Source organism: Podarcis cretensis (genome assembly GCF_951804945.1).
Source record: "Podarcis cretensis genome assembly, chromosome: 1".
In the NCBI taxonomy this organism is placed as follows: domain Eukaryota; kingdom Metazoa; phylum Chordata; class Lepidosauria; order Squamata; family Lacertidae; genus Podarcis; species Podarcis cretensis.
The window spans coordinates 108,034,091-108,047,299 of NC_137170.1; the positions used below are offsets into that span (position 1 = coordinate 108,034,091).

A 13,209-nucleotide genomic window follows, 5' to 3' on the forward strand; every position below is an offset into this window, starting at 1 on the left:
CGATACCAAATGCACCTCTCTTTAATCCGAGAAAACAAAAGGACAGAGGACCATTGTAGTGTAACAAAAGTTCATTTCAGTAGCCTAGAATGTATGCTTTCGAATCAGGGTGATGGTGAATCACAGTCTGTATACATTACATTACATTACCTCTTTCCCTTTTCTTTTTAGTATTGTAATCTCCCTGTCCAGAGCCAGGCTATCGAACTGAAACAGATCTTTGAGTGCTCTCTCTCTCTGTGTGTCTCAAATATTGTAGATTGAGTATGCAATCCAAGAGTATGCCTGCACTGCGGTGGATGTGATTGCTCGCCGCACACGCCTGGCCTTCCTGAATGTGCAGGCTGCCGACGAAGCCTTGCCAAGGATAATTGAGATAATGGGGAAGAAGCTCAAATGGAGCGAACAGAAGAAAAAGGTACAAGGCCGGGCCTCTAGGTTCACAGCAAAAGGATTGCAAGATCCTTCCCCAAGAAACTCATGGGCATCGGCGAATGAGCCATAGCTGCTTTGGATGTTGTTTTTGTCAGGGTTGTCAGAGTTGTTGGCCTGTGGAGGTTCAAATTCCCACTAAGCCAAGATGCTCGCTGGGTGACTTCATGCCTGTCGCTTTCTCTAAAGCAGACCCTCCTCGCGGGGTTGTTGTGAGATAAACGGTGGAACAGACATGTGTACAGTGGTACCTCGGGTTACATACGCTTCAGGTTACAGACTCCGCTAACCCAGAAATATTACCTCGGGTTAAGAACTTTGCTTCAGGATGAGAACAGAAATCGCTCAGCGGCAGCAGGAGGCCCCATTAGCTAAAGTGGTGCTTCAGGTTAAGAACAGTTTCAGGTTAAGTACGGACCTCCTGAACGAATTAAGTACTTAACCCAAGGTACCACTGTACTTCCTTTAACTCCTTGGAGGGGTGTGTGTGTGTGTGTGTGCGTGCATACACACATGCACAGACACGCATGGGCACACACACCCTATTCTGGTTGGCCCAAACCGCATGCTATGTTTACTCAAGTGATGCTGCTAAAATAGCCTCCCTTTGGGGATTGATCACCCTCCCTGCTGTAACATTTGGAGGTACTCACCTTCCCGGAGTTCCCTTTCCCCCAAAAGCCATGGTGGAGAGAGAGGAGATAAACAACATGACCTAATCCACATGGTGAGTACTGCAACTCTTGCCATAACAACTTAGACCTGTTACTGAGGGCAGGCCAATTCCTGCCCCTATGGCCTTCCTGTGGTGCATGTAGTTTGCACTGGAAAAAAGAATGTCTTTCATAAACATGCTTTCTCCCTCCCTGCTGCCCCCAGTAGCTGTACTACATGTGCTCAAGGAGTTCCAGTATCTTGTTTTCATGCCTTTTGAAGCTAACTTACTTGCTATGGAAAACAATATTTTGTCAAAGCAGGATAGCTGGTTTCATCTGTAAGTCCCTACTTCCTCAAGGGAGCAGAGCCTGGAAAACACTGAACGTGGTCAGGCACATTGAATACAGGAGCAGAACAGCAAGGAGCAGAAAACAGTGCAAAGTGATGTTTTGGAATGGGAGAGGGGATTTGAAGATTCCCAACTAGGGGCTGCCTCATTGTCCTGCTGCCTGAAGAGAGTAATCACAGCAAATGCCAGAAGCCCTCAAAAATTGGATGCATTAAAGCCTGTGTCTCGCCATTTAGTGTATTTATTGTAGCTATAAGATACCAGCATTAAATTTAAAGGCCATCTCTTGTCCCTTTCTGTCTGCAAGCACAAGTCTTGCTGACATCGCTGCTAGTTGCATGTGTGGATTGAGGGCACGTTAGAGCCTTTAAAATCTTTACATTGCACGTCTCCCGGAGTAATTATCGCTTGATAATCAACACTTGTACAACCAAACCAGTGATCTAGCTGAAGCATGAAATGCTGCCTAATCTTAATTACCTTGTTCACCTTTAAGCACTTTTTGGTCATCAACTGCTGATATTCCTCTAAGGACCAGCAATTATAATTAAGTGAAAGGAGCCAGTAAAACATTACAGCAAAGAAGGAATTCGGAATATAAATATTTGCTGTTACCCTAGAGTTGAGACACTGTGTGCTGCTCTCTCTCTGTATAGGAGCAGCTTGCAGAGGCGAAGAAGTTTTTGTACTACGAAATGGGCTACAAGGCACGATCAGAGCAACTGACGGATCGCAGCGAAATCACTTTGTCCCCAGGAGATATTGAGAGGTAAATACATTGTGCAAGGTAGTAGTTGCTGTTCTCTGGGGTCTAGACAGAACTGCAGTGGGTAGGTGGCAAGTGTTAAGAACAAAACCCCCAGCTGCGCAAGCTGGGCTGAGATGGCAGATCCTTTTATTTAATTTTGCTGCCATTGTACGTGATCTTTCTTTGTGTTTATTTGCCACGTTTGAGGCTGGCTTGAGGGGTGTATGGGGTGTTAGGGGACGGGTAGGACCTCTGGTGGGGGATACATTGTGCTCCTTCTGGGGTACTTTGTCCACCTTTGGTCCCCACACCTTTGGTCCCCATCATATGCACCTCCTTCTGGCAACTCCTGGATCACATCAGCCAGGCTGAGAGGGAGGTTTCGTCATCTGGGCAGCCCAGGACTCCATATACACTGCCTAGACTTGCGCCTAGGGGAGGTCACTTCAGCTTGATCTCACCCCCATAGTACTCCGTTGTCTCTCGAGACAAACAGATGCCATTAGGTTGCCTTGACTGACTGACTGACATTCCCTGATTGGCTAAGAGCATCGGGCATAATTATATCTCTGTCTTGGCTCAACACCTGTTGGGTCTGTGTATGACACTGCCTTGTGTATTCAGATGATTAATCCATCTGGTCCATTAACACTCTCTCTCTACGCTGACTTGTAGTGGCTCTCCCGTGCTTTTAGGCCAGGGATGAGGAACCTCTATGGCCCTCCAGATATTGTTGGGTTCCCACTTCCCACCAGCCCCAGCCAGCAGTCACAGATGATAGGACTTGTAGTCTATCGACATCTGGCGAGCCACATATGTTTCTGATCCCTGCTTTAGGCAGACATTTTCCCCACTTCTGCTACCAAGTTTATTCAACTGGAGATGCCAGGGACCAAATCTGTGTGTTTGTGTGCAAAAGTATGTGCTCTACTATTGAGCTGCACCTCCTTCCCCAACTTGGTATGGTAGAAGGTGGTATGTTATGGCATTAAAATGAGGAAAGATGAATAGTGTTGGTGACAATAACACTTTGGCACTGTCTGATGGTGGAGATTTTGCAAGGAAGGAGGAGAACATCCCATAGATTTAGGTTGGGCTTCTTTATAAAACTGCTTTTGCTGTTTGGCATTATATAGCTGTTTCCTGAATTATCCAATTTTGCAGATATAAAAAGAGATTCCACATGTTTGATAAAGATGGCAAAGGCTTTATTACCATAGTGGATGTGCAGCGTGTGTTGGAGGTAACATTTTACTTACCTTAAAAAATACTATCAAAATTGCCCGACGTGCTATTAATAGTGTTTTGTTAATCCAGGATTGTGGGGTTTTTTTCCCTTTCATAAACTTTTATAGAGCATCAACCTTCAAATTAATGAAAGAGCACTCCACGAGATTTTGAATGAAGTAGATCTGAACAAGAATGGGCAGGTTGAACTCAATGAGTTTTTGCAGGTAAGTTGGTTCCTTTTAAATATGTGTGATTGTTATTATGCATATATTTTATATGCAAAGTATAGCATGACAAGAAGGGGTGGGGAGGCAGCCCAAGCAAGCTAGAGGGAGGGGGTAGCCAAAACAGGCTGTAGCAGCCCCTCAGCTCTGCTGGCTTCTTTGTCTGCCATCCTTGTGGGCCCTGCCCCTGAGATCCAGCTCCCCAGGCCACTTGACACCACCACAGTGGCATCTTGGAAGTCAAACGGAATCCCTTCCAGAAGTCCGTTTGGCTTCCAAAACGTTTGGAAACCAAGGTGTGGCTTCCGATTGGCTGCAGGAAGCTCCTGCAGCCAATCAGAAGCTGCGGAAGCCCCATTGGACATTCAGGTTCCAAAGAACATTCACAAACTGGAACACTCACTTCCGGGGTTGTGGCGTTCGGGAGCCAAAACAGACGAGTACCAAGGCGTTCGGGATCCAAGGTACGACTGTACTAGCTGCTCTCATCCTCTGAGGCTGGCCTCGTAATCCACTGCTGCCACTGCTTGATTACCATGGAGAGTGACAGAGAAACAGGGCAGGGAGGTGGAAGACACCCAGAATGCAATTTTAGCCCATGATCTGGCTGTGACATAGTGCAGGCATGTAGGCCTTGAAGTCAAGGTCTCTGAAAAGCATTGAATATTTACCTTTTCACCTTGAGATTTTTGTCAACAAATTGGTAATGGGAATGCTGTTCCTGGGTTGGGCAAAACATTAAATCCTTTGTTTCAAACTCAGTTGTGTTGACTCCTTAGGTTTCTTCCTACTCACCCCTGCAGTTTCTCCCTTTTAAAAAATTGATCTCCAGCCTACTTTCCGACTTAACCAATTCTAGTAGACTTGGCTTAAGCAGGCAAATTTTCATGCTCAGAGTTTGTCCTTTCCATGCTGATAACACTGACTTGTATGGAGACAAATTAAATATTGATTTAATGTTTCTCCTGATTTTTTTAAATTCATGAATATACAGGATGTTAATTTATTTTGCGAATGGGCTTCATGTTAGATAGCACTTAGTCTAGTGGTGAATCAGCACAGTGTTGCTCACATTGTCCAACATAAGGGCCAGTGGCCCAGGACATGATTCCTTCTTAGTGGTCCAATGCTGAATATAAATTCAGATTTTTTTTGCTCTTTTCAGAGGCTAGCTGTATCTGTGATTTTGTAAACCATTTAAATGCAGGTTGGAAGGATGTTTGCTACATAGTTGCCAATGGCATTTTCCTTTTTTAAAAAACATTCTTTTTTTGTTCCAGCTATATGATAGGGATGGAATATCTTGCATATTCTCTCCCCATCTCATTATTAAACCTATTTAAAAACTGAAATTCAAAAAGAGGGGAGAAGCAAAACAATATACTCCCCTTCCTATGATAAAAATACTAAATTTGTGCTATTGGGCTGTAATTAATTTGACATCTGCTTGACACATGGATTACTCCAGGATCACATACATGCCACATTCAGTTTCCAAGCACACCTGCATTGTTAAAATTTGGGCACTCCATCTTTCAATTCTCTCTCTCTCCCCCCATGTATTTATTTTAGGGGGGCACCCACCCACCCACCCAGACTCACAGCAAGGTATGAGAGGCAGCTTGAGATGGGGTGGGGGGTAGGGTATTGCTCCAGACAACAAGTAAATCACTGCGATCTCTCAACCAGCGTTCATCTTGCTGCATGGTTCTTTGCTTGATGAGTCCTTTAGCACATGGTATAGCCTTTCCCTTAGCCAGACCCGCCCTTGGGGTTTGATGTGTGAAGGCAGAAGCTTGTGTGCATGGCCCCCTCCTTCCTTTGCATGGCCGATTCCCTCCCCTGTTGTAGTTAGGAGTATCCGTAGCCTGCCTGCAAGCAGAATTGGAACCCCAGTTTTTGAAGTCTCTTCTCATTCTTGCTAGCAAGCATAGTTAGCGGAGTTTTGCTGAGTTCTAGACATCGTGGCAGTTCTAGACGTCGTTGCCACGAATCAGGAAGTGGAGGAGAGTATCAGCACACAGGAGGTGGAGGAGAAATTGGCTAACACGAGCCTCAAGTTGTGTGTTTGCCTTGATGTTTGAACTCCGCCACTTGCATATCAATTGGCCTGTGAATTGCTCCCTTATCCTATAAAACCAGAGGGGAGAAAATTGGTCTGTGGTTTTGTGGGTGCAGAAGGTGGAACGTAGGAACACATGTGTCTTTAATTCCAATGCTGCAAAATACACAAGCTCTAAAGAGGCTTCTGAAATGCATCTAGGCATCCATTTGACTCCTTTCATACAAGCAGCAGCTTATTTGTTTTCCATTGCCAGCCAGGTTTGTTTTTGTAGAGCCTTCCTTGGTCAGGTTTTTCAAATGACTGCCAGGTCCTTCCTGCGCAGTGGCAATGATGAATGCAGAACATGAGATAAATTAATGCTGGGGATTTTGGTCAATGTCAGCCCTTTCTTCACTGTGTCAAGTTAAACAAACAAGATCAAGGCAAAGGAAAATGGTAACTGTCTCTCTCAAGATGGGTTGCAGATAAGAGCACTGTTGAATCTAAATGTGGAAATTTTCACAGGTTGAGTCTAGCGTATTATATACATTTGTGTGTGTATATGTATATTCTCCCCCCTTCCACACATAGTAGAATAAGTTATGTGAGTACATTTATTTATACAGAGGTTTAAAATAGAAAATTTGCTTGTAATGTAAATCACGTTAAGGTGTTCTTTTAAAAAAATAAAATATACTCCCCACTCCCAGCTAACATTACAGTTTCCCCTTTCTCATTTATTCTCAGGCTCCAAAATTAACAGGATTTAATTTTAGATTTTGAAAGTCTTATTCTGTATTGGTAGCACTTTGATTTCATGATTGTATTTGTTTAAAATTTGGCTTGTTTTCTCAGTGCCATCATGTTAAGATGAAATAGCTTATCCTGCCGTATGCTATTTGTGATTTTTTTTTAAGGGACCAGCTTTATTGTGCTTTTCACACTTCAGATATTTAGGGGTGCGTGCTTAAAACCATTTAACACAGATTTGCACTTTTCATTTAAATCTCCAGCCTATCTTATCCCAAGTACTTGGGCCAGGCAATAATACCAAGCAAGCCAATAAAACTAATAATTCCTATTTAAAATATAAAATGCAATATGAATTAATAATTAATATTGTTCTATACCAGTTTCTCTCCTGCCATCCAGAACAGAGCCTGTAAAAAACAAGATCTGGTTGCATTTTTGGGAAATATTCATAATTCAGGACTATACCAGTTTAGAATACAGAGTAGGGGATCTCTTGTTTGACATTGCCTCTATGTCAGGCAGAAGGCATTTTGTCTAGCCACCTCCCTGGTGTGCTGTCTTTGTAGATAAGGGGTGCTTTTCATATACAAACACTTTGGGACAGGTGATTTCACAGTGCATGTATTCCTCAGTTGGCATTGACCCATGTGGATCTAATGTATTGTCATCACAAGCAGGCAGGTAAAAAGGAGAACTTCTGCTCCTCCAAAGGAGTAGGTCTTTTCATTTATTAGATACACATGATGATGCTTTGAATAAATAGGATGATGAGTGGCCTACTTCTGTTTTCTTCTTCGATACCTGTTTCCTAGATTTTTAAATCTCCAGGGCAGGGACATATCCTTCTGTTCTTTGAATTACCATGCTCATGGGTGATGTTACTGTTGCGGTTGCATCCATTCGTGTTAGCCTAGTCTTTCAGATGCTTCAACCTGCTTAAACACCATGGCTTTTCTCAAGTAGCCAGAAGAGCTCCAATGAATACTTGACTGCGCTTGCTTAGGCAGTCCAATGAGTTAACATAAAAGTCAGAAATAGTCATCTCTATATATACCTATATCTATATGTAGATATATATATATAGATATAGCTATATATAAATATCTGTGTGCACATACACACATCTACATACAGAGAGAGAGAGATGAATATCCTGGAGGAATTTCTGATTGCTCAGAAAAAGGAAAATTGGCCAAATAATGCCTTGCACATTGTTCATTCATCTCTGCTTTGGCCCTAAAGGAAAAAAAAGTCAGAGAAGGAAAACGAGAGTGTGGCTTGTAGCATTTGCTGTCAGGTTGATAATTGTGCGATGCAAGCCCAGCATAACAAATAGGGCAGGAAGAGCAGTTTTCCAATTGTTCTGTTGGCTTTCTCATTGGAGTAGCAACAAGATGGAATCGGAACACTATTAAGAGAGCATGCCCACCAGTGGTAATATTGAAGATGCTGTGCTCATCTTCTGAGGTGTGGAGAGTGGTGACACAAGAGCGATGCTTCTCAGTAGTCTTCTACTCTGGATTTTGAGAGTGAAGACTGGCTCTACTTCACCACAGAGTTTTGTAATGTGTTAACGTTTGCTCGTGTGTTAAGACATTATTAAAAAAAAAATCTACATTTCTAAATGAATGAGTCTTCTCAATCCTGGTGTTTGTTTGTGTTTTAGCTCATGACTGCTATTCAGAAAGGATTTGTCTCTGGAAGCCGTCTAGCTGTACTTATGAAAGCTGCAGAAGAGAACATCCACCAGCGCGATAGGATTTCAGTAGATCGGAGTGGTGGCGGTCTGTGAGTTTTGGGAACCCTCGGCTGCAAAATGGTGGATCTCGTGTTGCTGCTGAAAAACATTCCAGTGCTTTCAGATGTGTCCCGCTTCCTCTGCTTGATCTCTCTGGCATTGAGCAACCGTACGGAAAAAACACTGTTGCAGTCTCCTTACTTAACAATCTACTTTTGCAGTCCTTAAAGTTCTACTACCATTTTGACTTTTGGCCTCCTTAACTGGGTATATGTTTCTGCTTTCTGCAGAATCAGTGGTGGACATGCATGTGGAGTGAGGGAACTCTGCCCCCAGTGCCTTTTTCTGGGCAACTCCTGGGGGAACTGCACTACACCTTGGCTGCCCTTGGGGCCCATGGCAGGAGATCCAGGTGCAGTTTCATTCTGCCACCTGAACTGGAACAAGAAAAAAATCCTTTTCTACCTTAGTAAGGTGGCCCCTGGCTCTCTTCTCCTATCTTGCTGCTTTGATTTGGCAGAAGTGGAAGGTGCCAGCATGCCTTTAGTGTCTTATACGTCTGCTAGTTTATTAAACTTCTGGATTGCTTTTTTTCTTTTCTTTTAGGAGAAGTATGTTGTGCTAAATATTCATCTTGTTGCCTAGAACTTTGGGGATGATTGTATTATTATTATTATTACTGGTATTGCAAAGCTATTAAAGCATGCATGTCGTTTAAAAAAAAATGGAGTGATTTGTTGTTGGGGAGAACAAGAGTTCTCACATCTGGATTTTCCATTGAATATCGCACAAAATATAATTGTATGTCCTGATAATTGCCATGATAATTGTGTCCAGGTTGGAGGGCATATTGAGTTCAACATATTTAAGTCTCATTGAAACTAGTGGGGCATACTCAATTGTGTCCTGCACCTGTGATTTACAGGTGAATTTCTGAAATCACTTTAAGACCAACAAAAGTTTAGAAGCACACCACAAGATTATTACGATCATTATTTAAATGGTGCCTATTATGCCACCATGGGAAAACGCAACATTATGGATGGAAGTTTCATCCCTGTTATTTCTTCTATAGCAAGTGGTAAAGTTTGTGGTGCATATAGTTGGGTTTCTTGTGAGGTTTATATTGTGTTTTTAATGCCAGTATCTCAATTTATTGTTCATTTATGGAGAATGCGCAAAACAAAGCACAAGCCGAAACTATTCTAGCATCTCAGCATGTTTTGCTAGTGAAACATGGAGCTGGATTTCATTTAATTATTATTAAGGTAGCCTGTTTGATTTTGGGCACGCTTTTGAAGCATGGATTTTCATTTATCTTTTGCCTTCCAATTAAGTGGGATAATGCCACTCAGGTCACTTGGAAGCTTTCTTTTTGCTGTCTGCAAAATAAAGGGATGGTATGCAGCAAAGAGAAAAGTTGACATCAGGTGAGCCTTTATTTTGATATCTCTTATCTCCAAGGGCTTTTACCCTCATGCCAGTTTTTTTATTTAAGGGATACTCCTGTAAGAATTGACACGGGAAAGCTCTACACTATTTTAATGGCATGTCAAGATCGTTTTCATCATCATTATTACTCTTATCATCATTATTTATTATTGTTAGTTTCACCCCCTGAGTGATGCAAAGAGGGCATCCCAGGGAGCAAAACGTAGGAATTGGCCCTTAATAACATGTAGATGTAAGAAGGGTTTCTGTGCACAGGGCTTTTCAGTACTGGCATATACCGCAGGATCTTTCTAATGGACCATGGAACTATCTTAATATTCCTGCAATGCCATCCCCAAACCTCTCCCCTGGCAAAAACACTTTTTGAAGGTGTAGAGGGCGTTTACTGCTAGGAATAGCTGCAAGTGTATTAAAAGTAACACGGCAACTAACTTTTAGAAGGATCCATTCACATTTTTGCATGTATAATTTTTTTCCCATTCCCAAGATGAAGGCGAAGAGCCACAATCTAGTAAAAGATATTTGAGGGCAACGTTCTCAGAGGCCTGCTGTGAAATTCCATTCAGACATTTCTTTTTGCTATGATCAAGGTCCCTCAGACTTACTGTTTTCTATGTTGGCAGTAGCAGGAAGGAAATGGAGAAGAAACAGATTTGTCTTGCTTTTAGACCCTGAGCTTTTCAGATAGACTTGAAACATGTGACTAAATCCTTTTGTATATTTGGACATTTGAGACGTCTGTCTCTGAGCACAAAGGGTTATTTTGTACTCTCGGCTGCTTCCTCTCCACACCACCAACACACATTGGGCTGGTTTTTTCATATCTGTTTTCATCCCCTTATATATGTGTATGTGCATCTAGTTTGGGGGACATGAAAAATCAGTACCAACCATTAATTGGAAACTTGCTTTCCCACATATTGCAGAATGTGGGGAAATGACTACCGTATTTTTCCGTGTATAAGACGCCCCCTTTTTTTTTTGATTCAAAATTAAGAAAATGCACTATACACTCTCCGTGTATAAGATGATGCCTTATTTTAAACTTCAGAAATTTAGGAAAAAATATAGTCTTCTACATGGAAAAATATTGTATTTCCTCTATTTGCACCCCTAAAAGGGTGTGTGTGTGCCAATATTTGTATATAATCAAAGTAGCATTTTAAAATTTCATACCTTCAGACAAAAGAACATCTGCTATCATGTTCTCTCTCTCTCTTTCTCTAACCATTAGCTTAGCAGTAGGGCTTTTAGCACTGAAGAGCAATGGGTATCCAAGCCATGTTACTTTAGACCTGTCAGAATGAAAACTTCAGCACAAAGTGTTTTCAAAATGCATATAAACCTTTATATGCACATTAACAGAAGGCAACACAAGATTTCCAGTTATGCCAATAACTTTAGCCCTATCGAGGCATCATGAGCTCCTGTTTTCAACAACACAGGAGCATGGAGCAGGCAGCACCATGTAGATTTGCATCTGATGTCATGTGCTTCCCCCCAAAGTCTGTACATACAGCACAACACTTGTGAAAACTTCCCCAGAACCTTGATTATGATGGGGTGACCTTCATGCGCACCACTATGTTCATGAATGGCCCTTCCCTAGAGACGTCGGTGGGACTCCTTGGTGTGGTTCCATTCCTTTCTCCCGTAGCTGTTTAGCCTAGGCATTACTCTCCTCACCATTTGCTACCAACACGTCCACACCATCAGCATGCACTTGTAGTGGAGGTTCTTTTCCTTTCTTCCGTAGTTTTATAGTATGCACGTCCCCCCATTTTGGGTTGGATCTCTCTGAATGTCTTTCGCTTTGTGACGCGAGAGTCACATGTGCGCCACTGCTTTGTACAGGAAGCGAAAAGTTATGCGCATCATACTTGACCGATTCAGTCAAATGATAGGTGGAGAATTACTTGATTGGCACGATGTTCTGGATTTTTGTTGTTTGGAAGATGGTCACGTGCGGGAAATAGAAAGCACGTGCAGGGTTTTTACTTTTCCCAGATAATAATTCTGTATAATGCCACAGTGTTCCAAAAAGAAAGCCAAAACAATGAACAGCAAAGCAGCCCTGTGGTTTGGTGTGTGCGTGTGTGTATGCACACGTACCTATATGCATACATATACATATATACTTTGCCGCATGTTTTTCCATCTGGCACTTTTATGTATTGTGACGGATTATTGTTCAGGATTGGACTGTTAAATACTGTGTTTGAGGCTGGGTTGTCATTTTTATAACTGTCTCTGTGTTTTATTGTCATTATTTATTACTTTTGATATACAGAATGAGCTGCATGCATTTATAGAGCAATAAGAGGATGTATTTAATGTGCCTTGTTTTTAACTGAATAAGAACTGAACACATGAATCAATAAAACTGATTAAAATGGTCCACTCGCTGGCATTTTGATGTTACCGGCAGTTACGGAAATAAAGTTGATTAGTCTTGAACTATACCCTCCCTTCTCTTCTCCTCCCCACCCCACCAGTGGTTAAAAGTTTAAAACAGATTCTTCTTAAACCTCCAGTTTTAAGGGATAATATAAATTACTGGCCTTAACTCTGTGTATCTGGTTGGGCAAATTAGGAGTTAACATCCAAAGAAGCTTGTCATGAGGTATTAATAGTAGATGTCCATTTTGGAATACAGTAGAATATATTTTCATTGCTACCATGGAGGGCTTTTTTCCTCTTTTTTCTCTCTCCTCCCCACACTGTGAGATCAGAAAATGGCAACAGCCCACAAATTGTTACCAGGACGGACTTATTTATTTATTTTGTTTCATTCAACCCAAAGCTCTTCAGGCACCATGTCCCCAGCCCACACTGATGAATTTTATCATGACTAAAATCAATAGGAATAAATGGAAAAGATTACATAATCCATTTTGATCATCTTGCATGTCAGGTTAGTCCAGAGTTGCCAAGTGCTGATAAATGTTCTGAAAAGAGAGGGAGGGGGGAAGCTATATATTTTCATTGACAGCAAATCAGCTAAGCTGTTTATAAGTTTTTAACGCATTAAAAATAAGAATCATTCTCATATTCTTTTATAGTCCCAAATTTACGTTTGGCGCATGGGCTTTTTCAGATTATGGTTTTTGTTTCTTAACGTTTGCTGTCAGAATGCATTTGTTTTGCTTCGTCATGTGAATGCTGTGTGGTTGGCGGCTGGAACATTATGAAATGTTTAGAATCAATGCATCTTGAGCACATAACTTCACCCCCCAATATATATATATATATATATGGTTGTGTAGGTGATGTTTTTGGAGACACATTATTCCACCAAAAACCTCAGAGCCTGCTACCTTCCTTATGCTCAAAAGCATTAATGCACCTCCACCCCACATCTTTGCATGTGCTTTTAGAGGGATAGTTGCCCTCTCCACAGAGATAGATAAATGAATTCCTAATAAACCTAGTGAAAAGGATGTGCCGTGGCCAAGGTTTCAGGCTCCAAACACATAGGAAAAGGAGGACGCGCATTTCAGCAGTGAGCCTGGAAAATAACAAGTGCTTAGAGTGAATTCCCACATCAAATTTGAACTGATTGCATTTGATTGGGGGAGATTA

General features: G+C 41.9%; 1 protein-coding gene across 3 annotated transcripts in view; it reads left to right on the forward strand.

Moving 5' to 3' along the window:
* Positions 1–12,023, forward strand: part of GPD2 (glycerol-3-phosphate dehydrogenase 2) — a 92,111-nt gene extending 80,088 nt beyond the window's left edge. For all 3 annotated transcript variants that reach the window (XM_079978356.1, XM_079978357.1, XM_079978358.1), the window contains exons 13-17: positions 260–418; positions 2,095–2,207; positions 3,351–3,429; positions 3,542–3,640; positions 8,104–12,023. In XM_079978356.1, coding sequence (XP_079834482.1) covers positions 260–418; positions 2,095–2,207; positions 3,351–3,429; positions 3,542–3,640; positions 8,104–8,229 — 576 coding nt within the window. In that variant the 3' untranslated portion in view covers positions 8,230–12,023. The remainder of the gene's footprint in view (positions 1–259; positions 419–2,094; positions 2,208–3,350; positions 3,430–3,541; positions 3,641–8,103) is intronic.
* Positions 12,024–13,209: the final 1,186 nt, after the last annotated feature.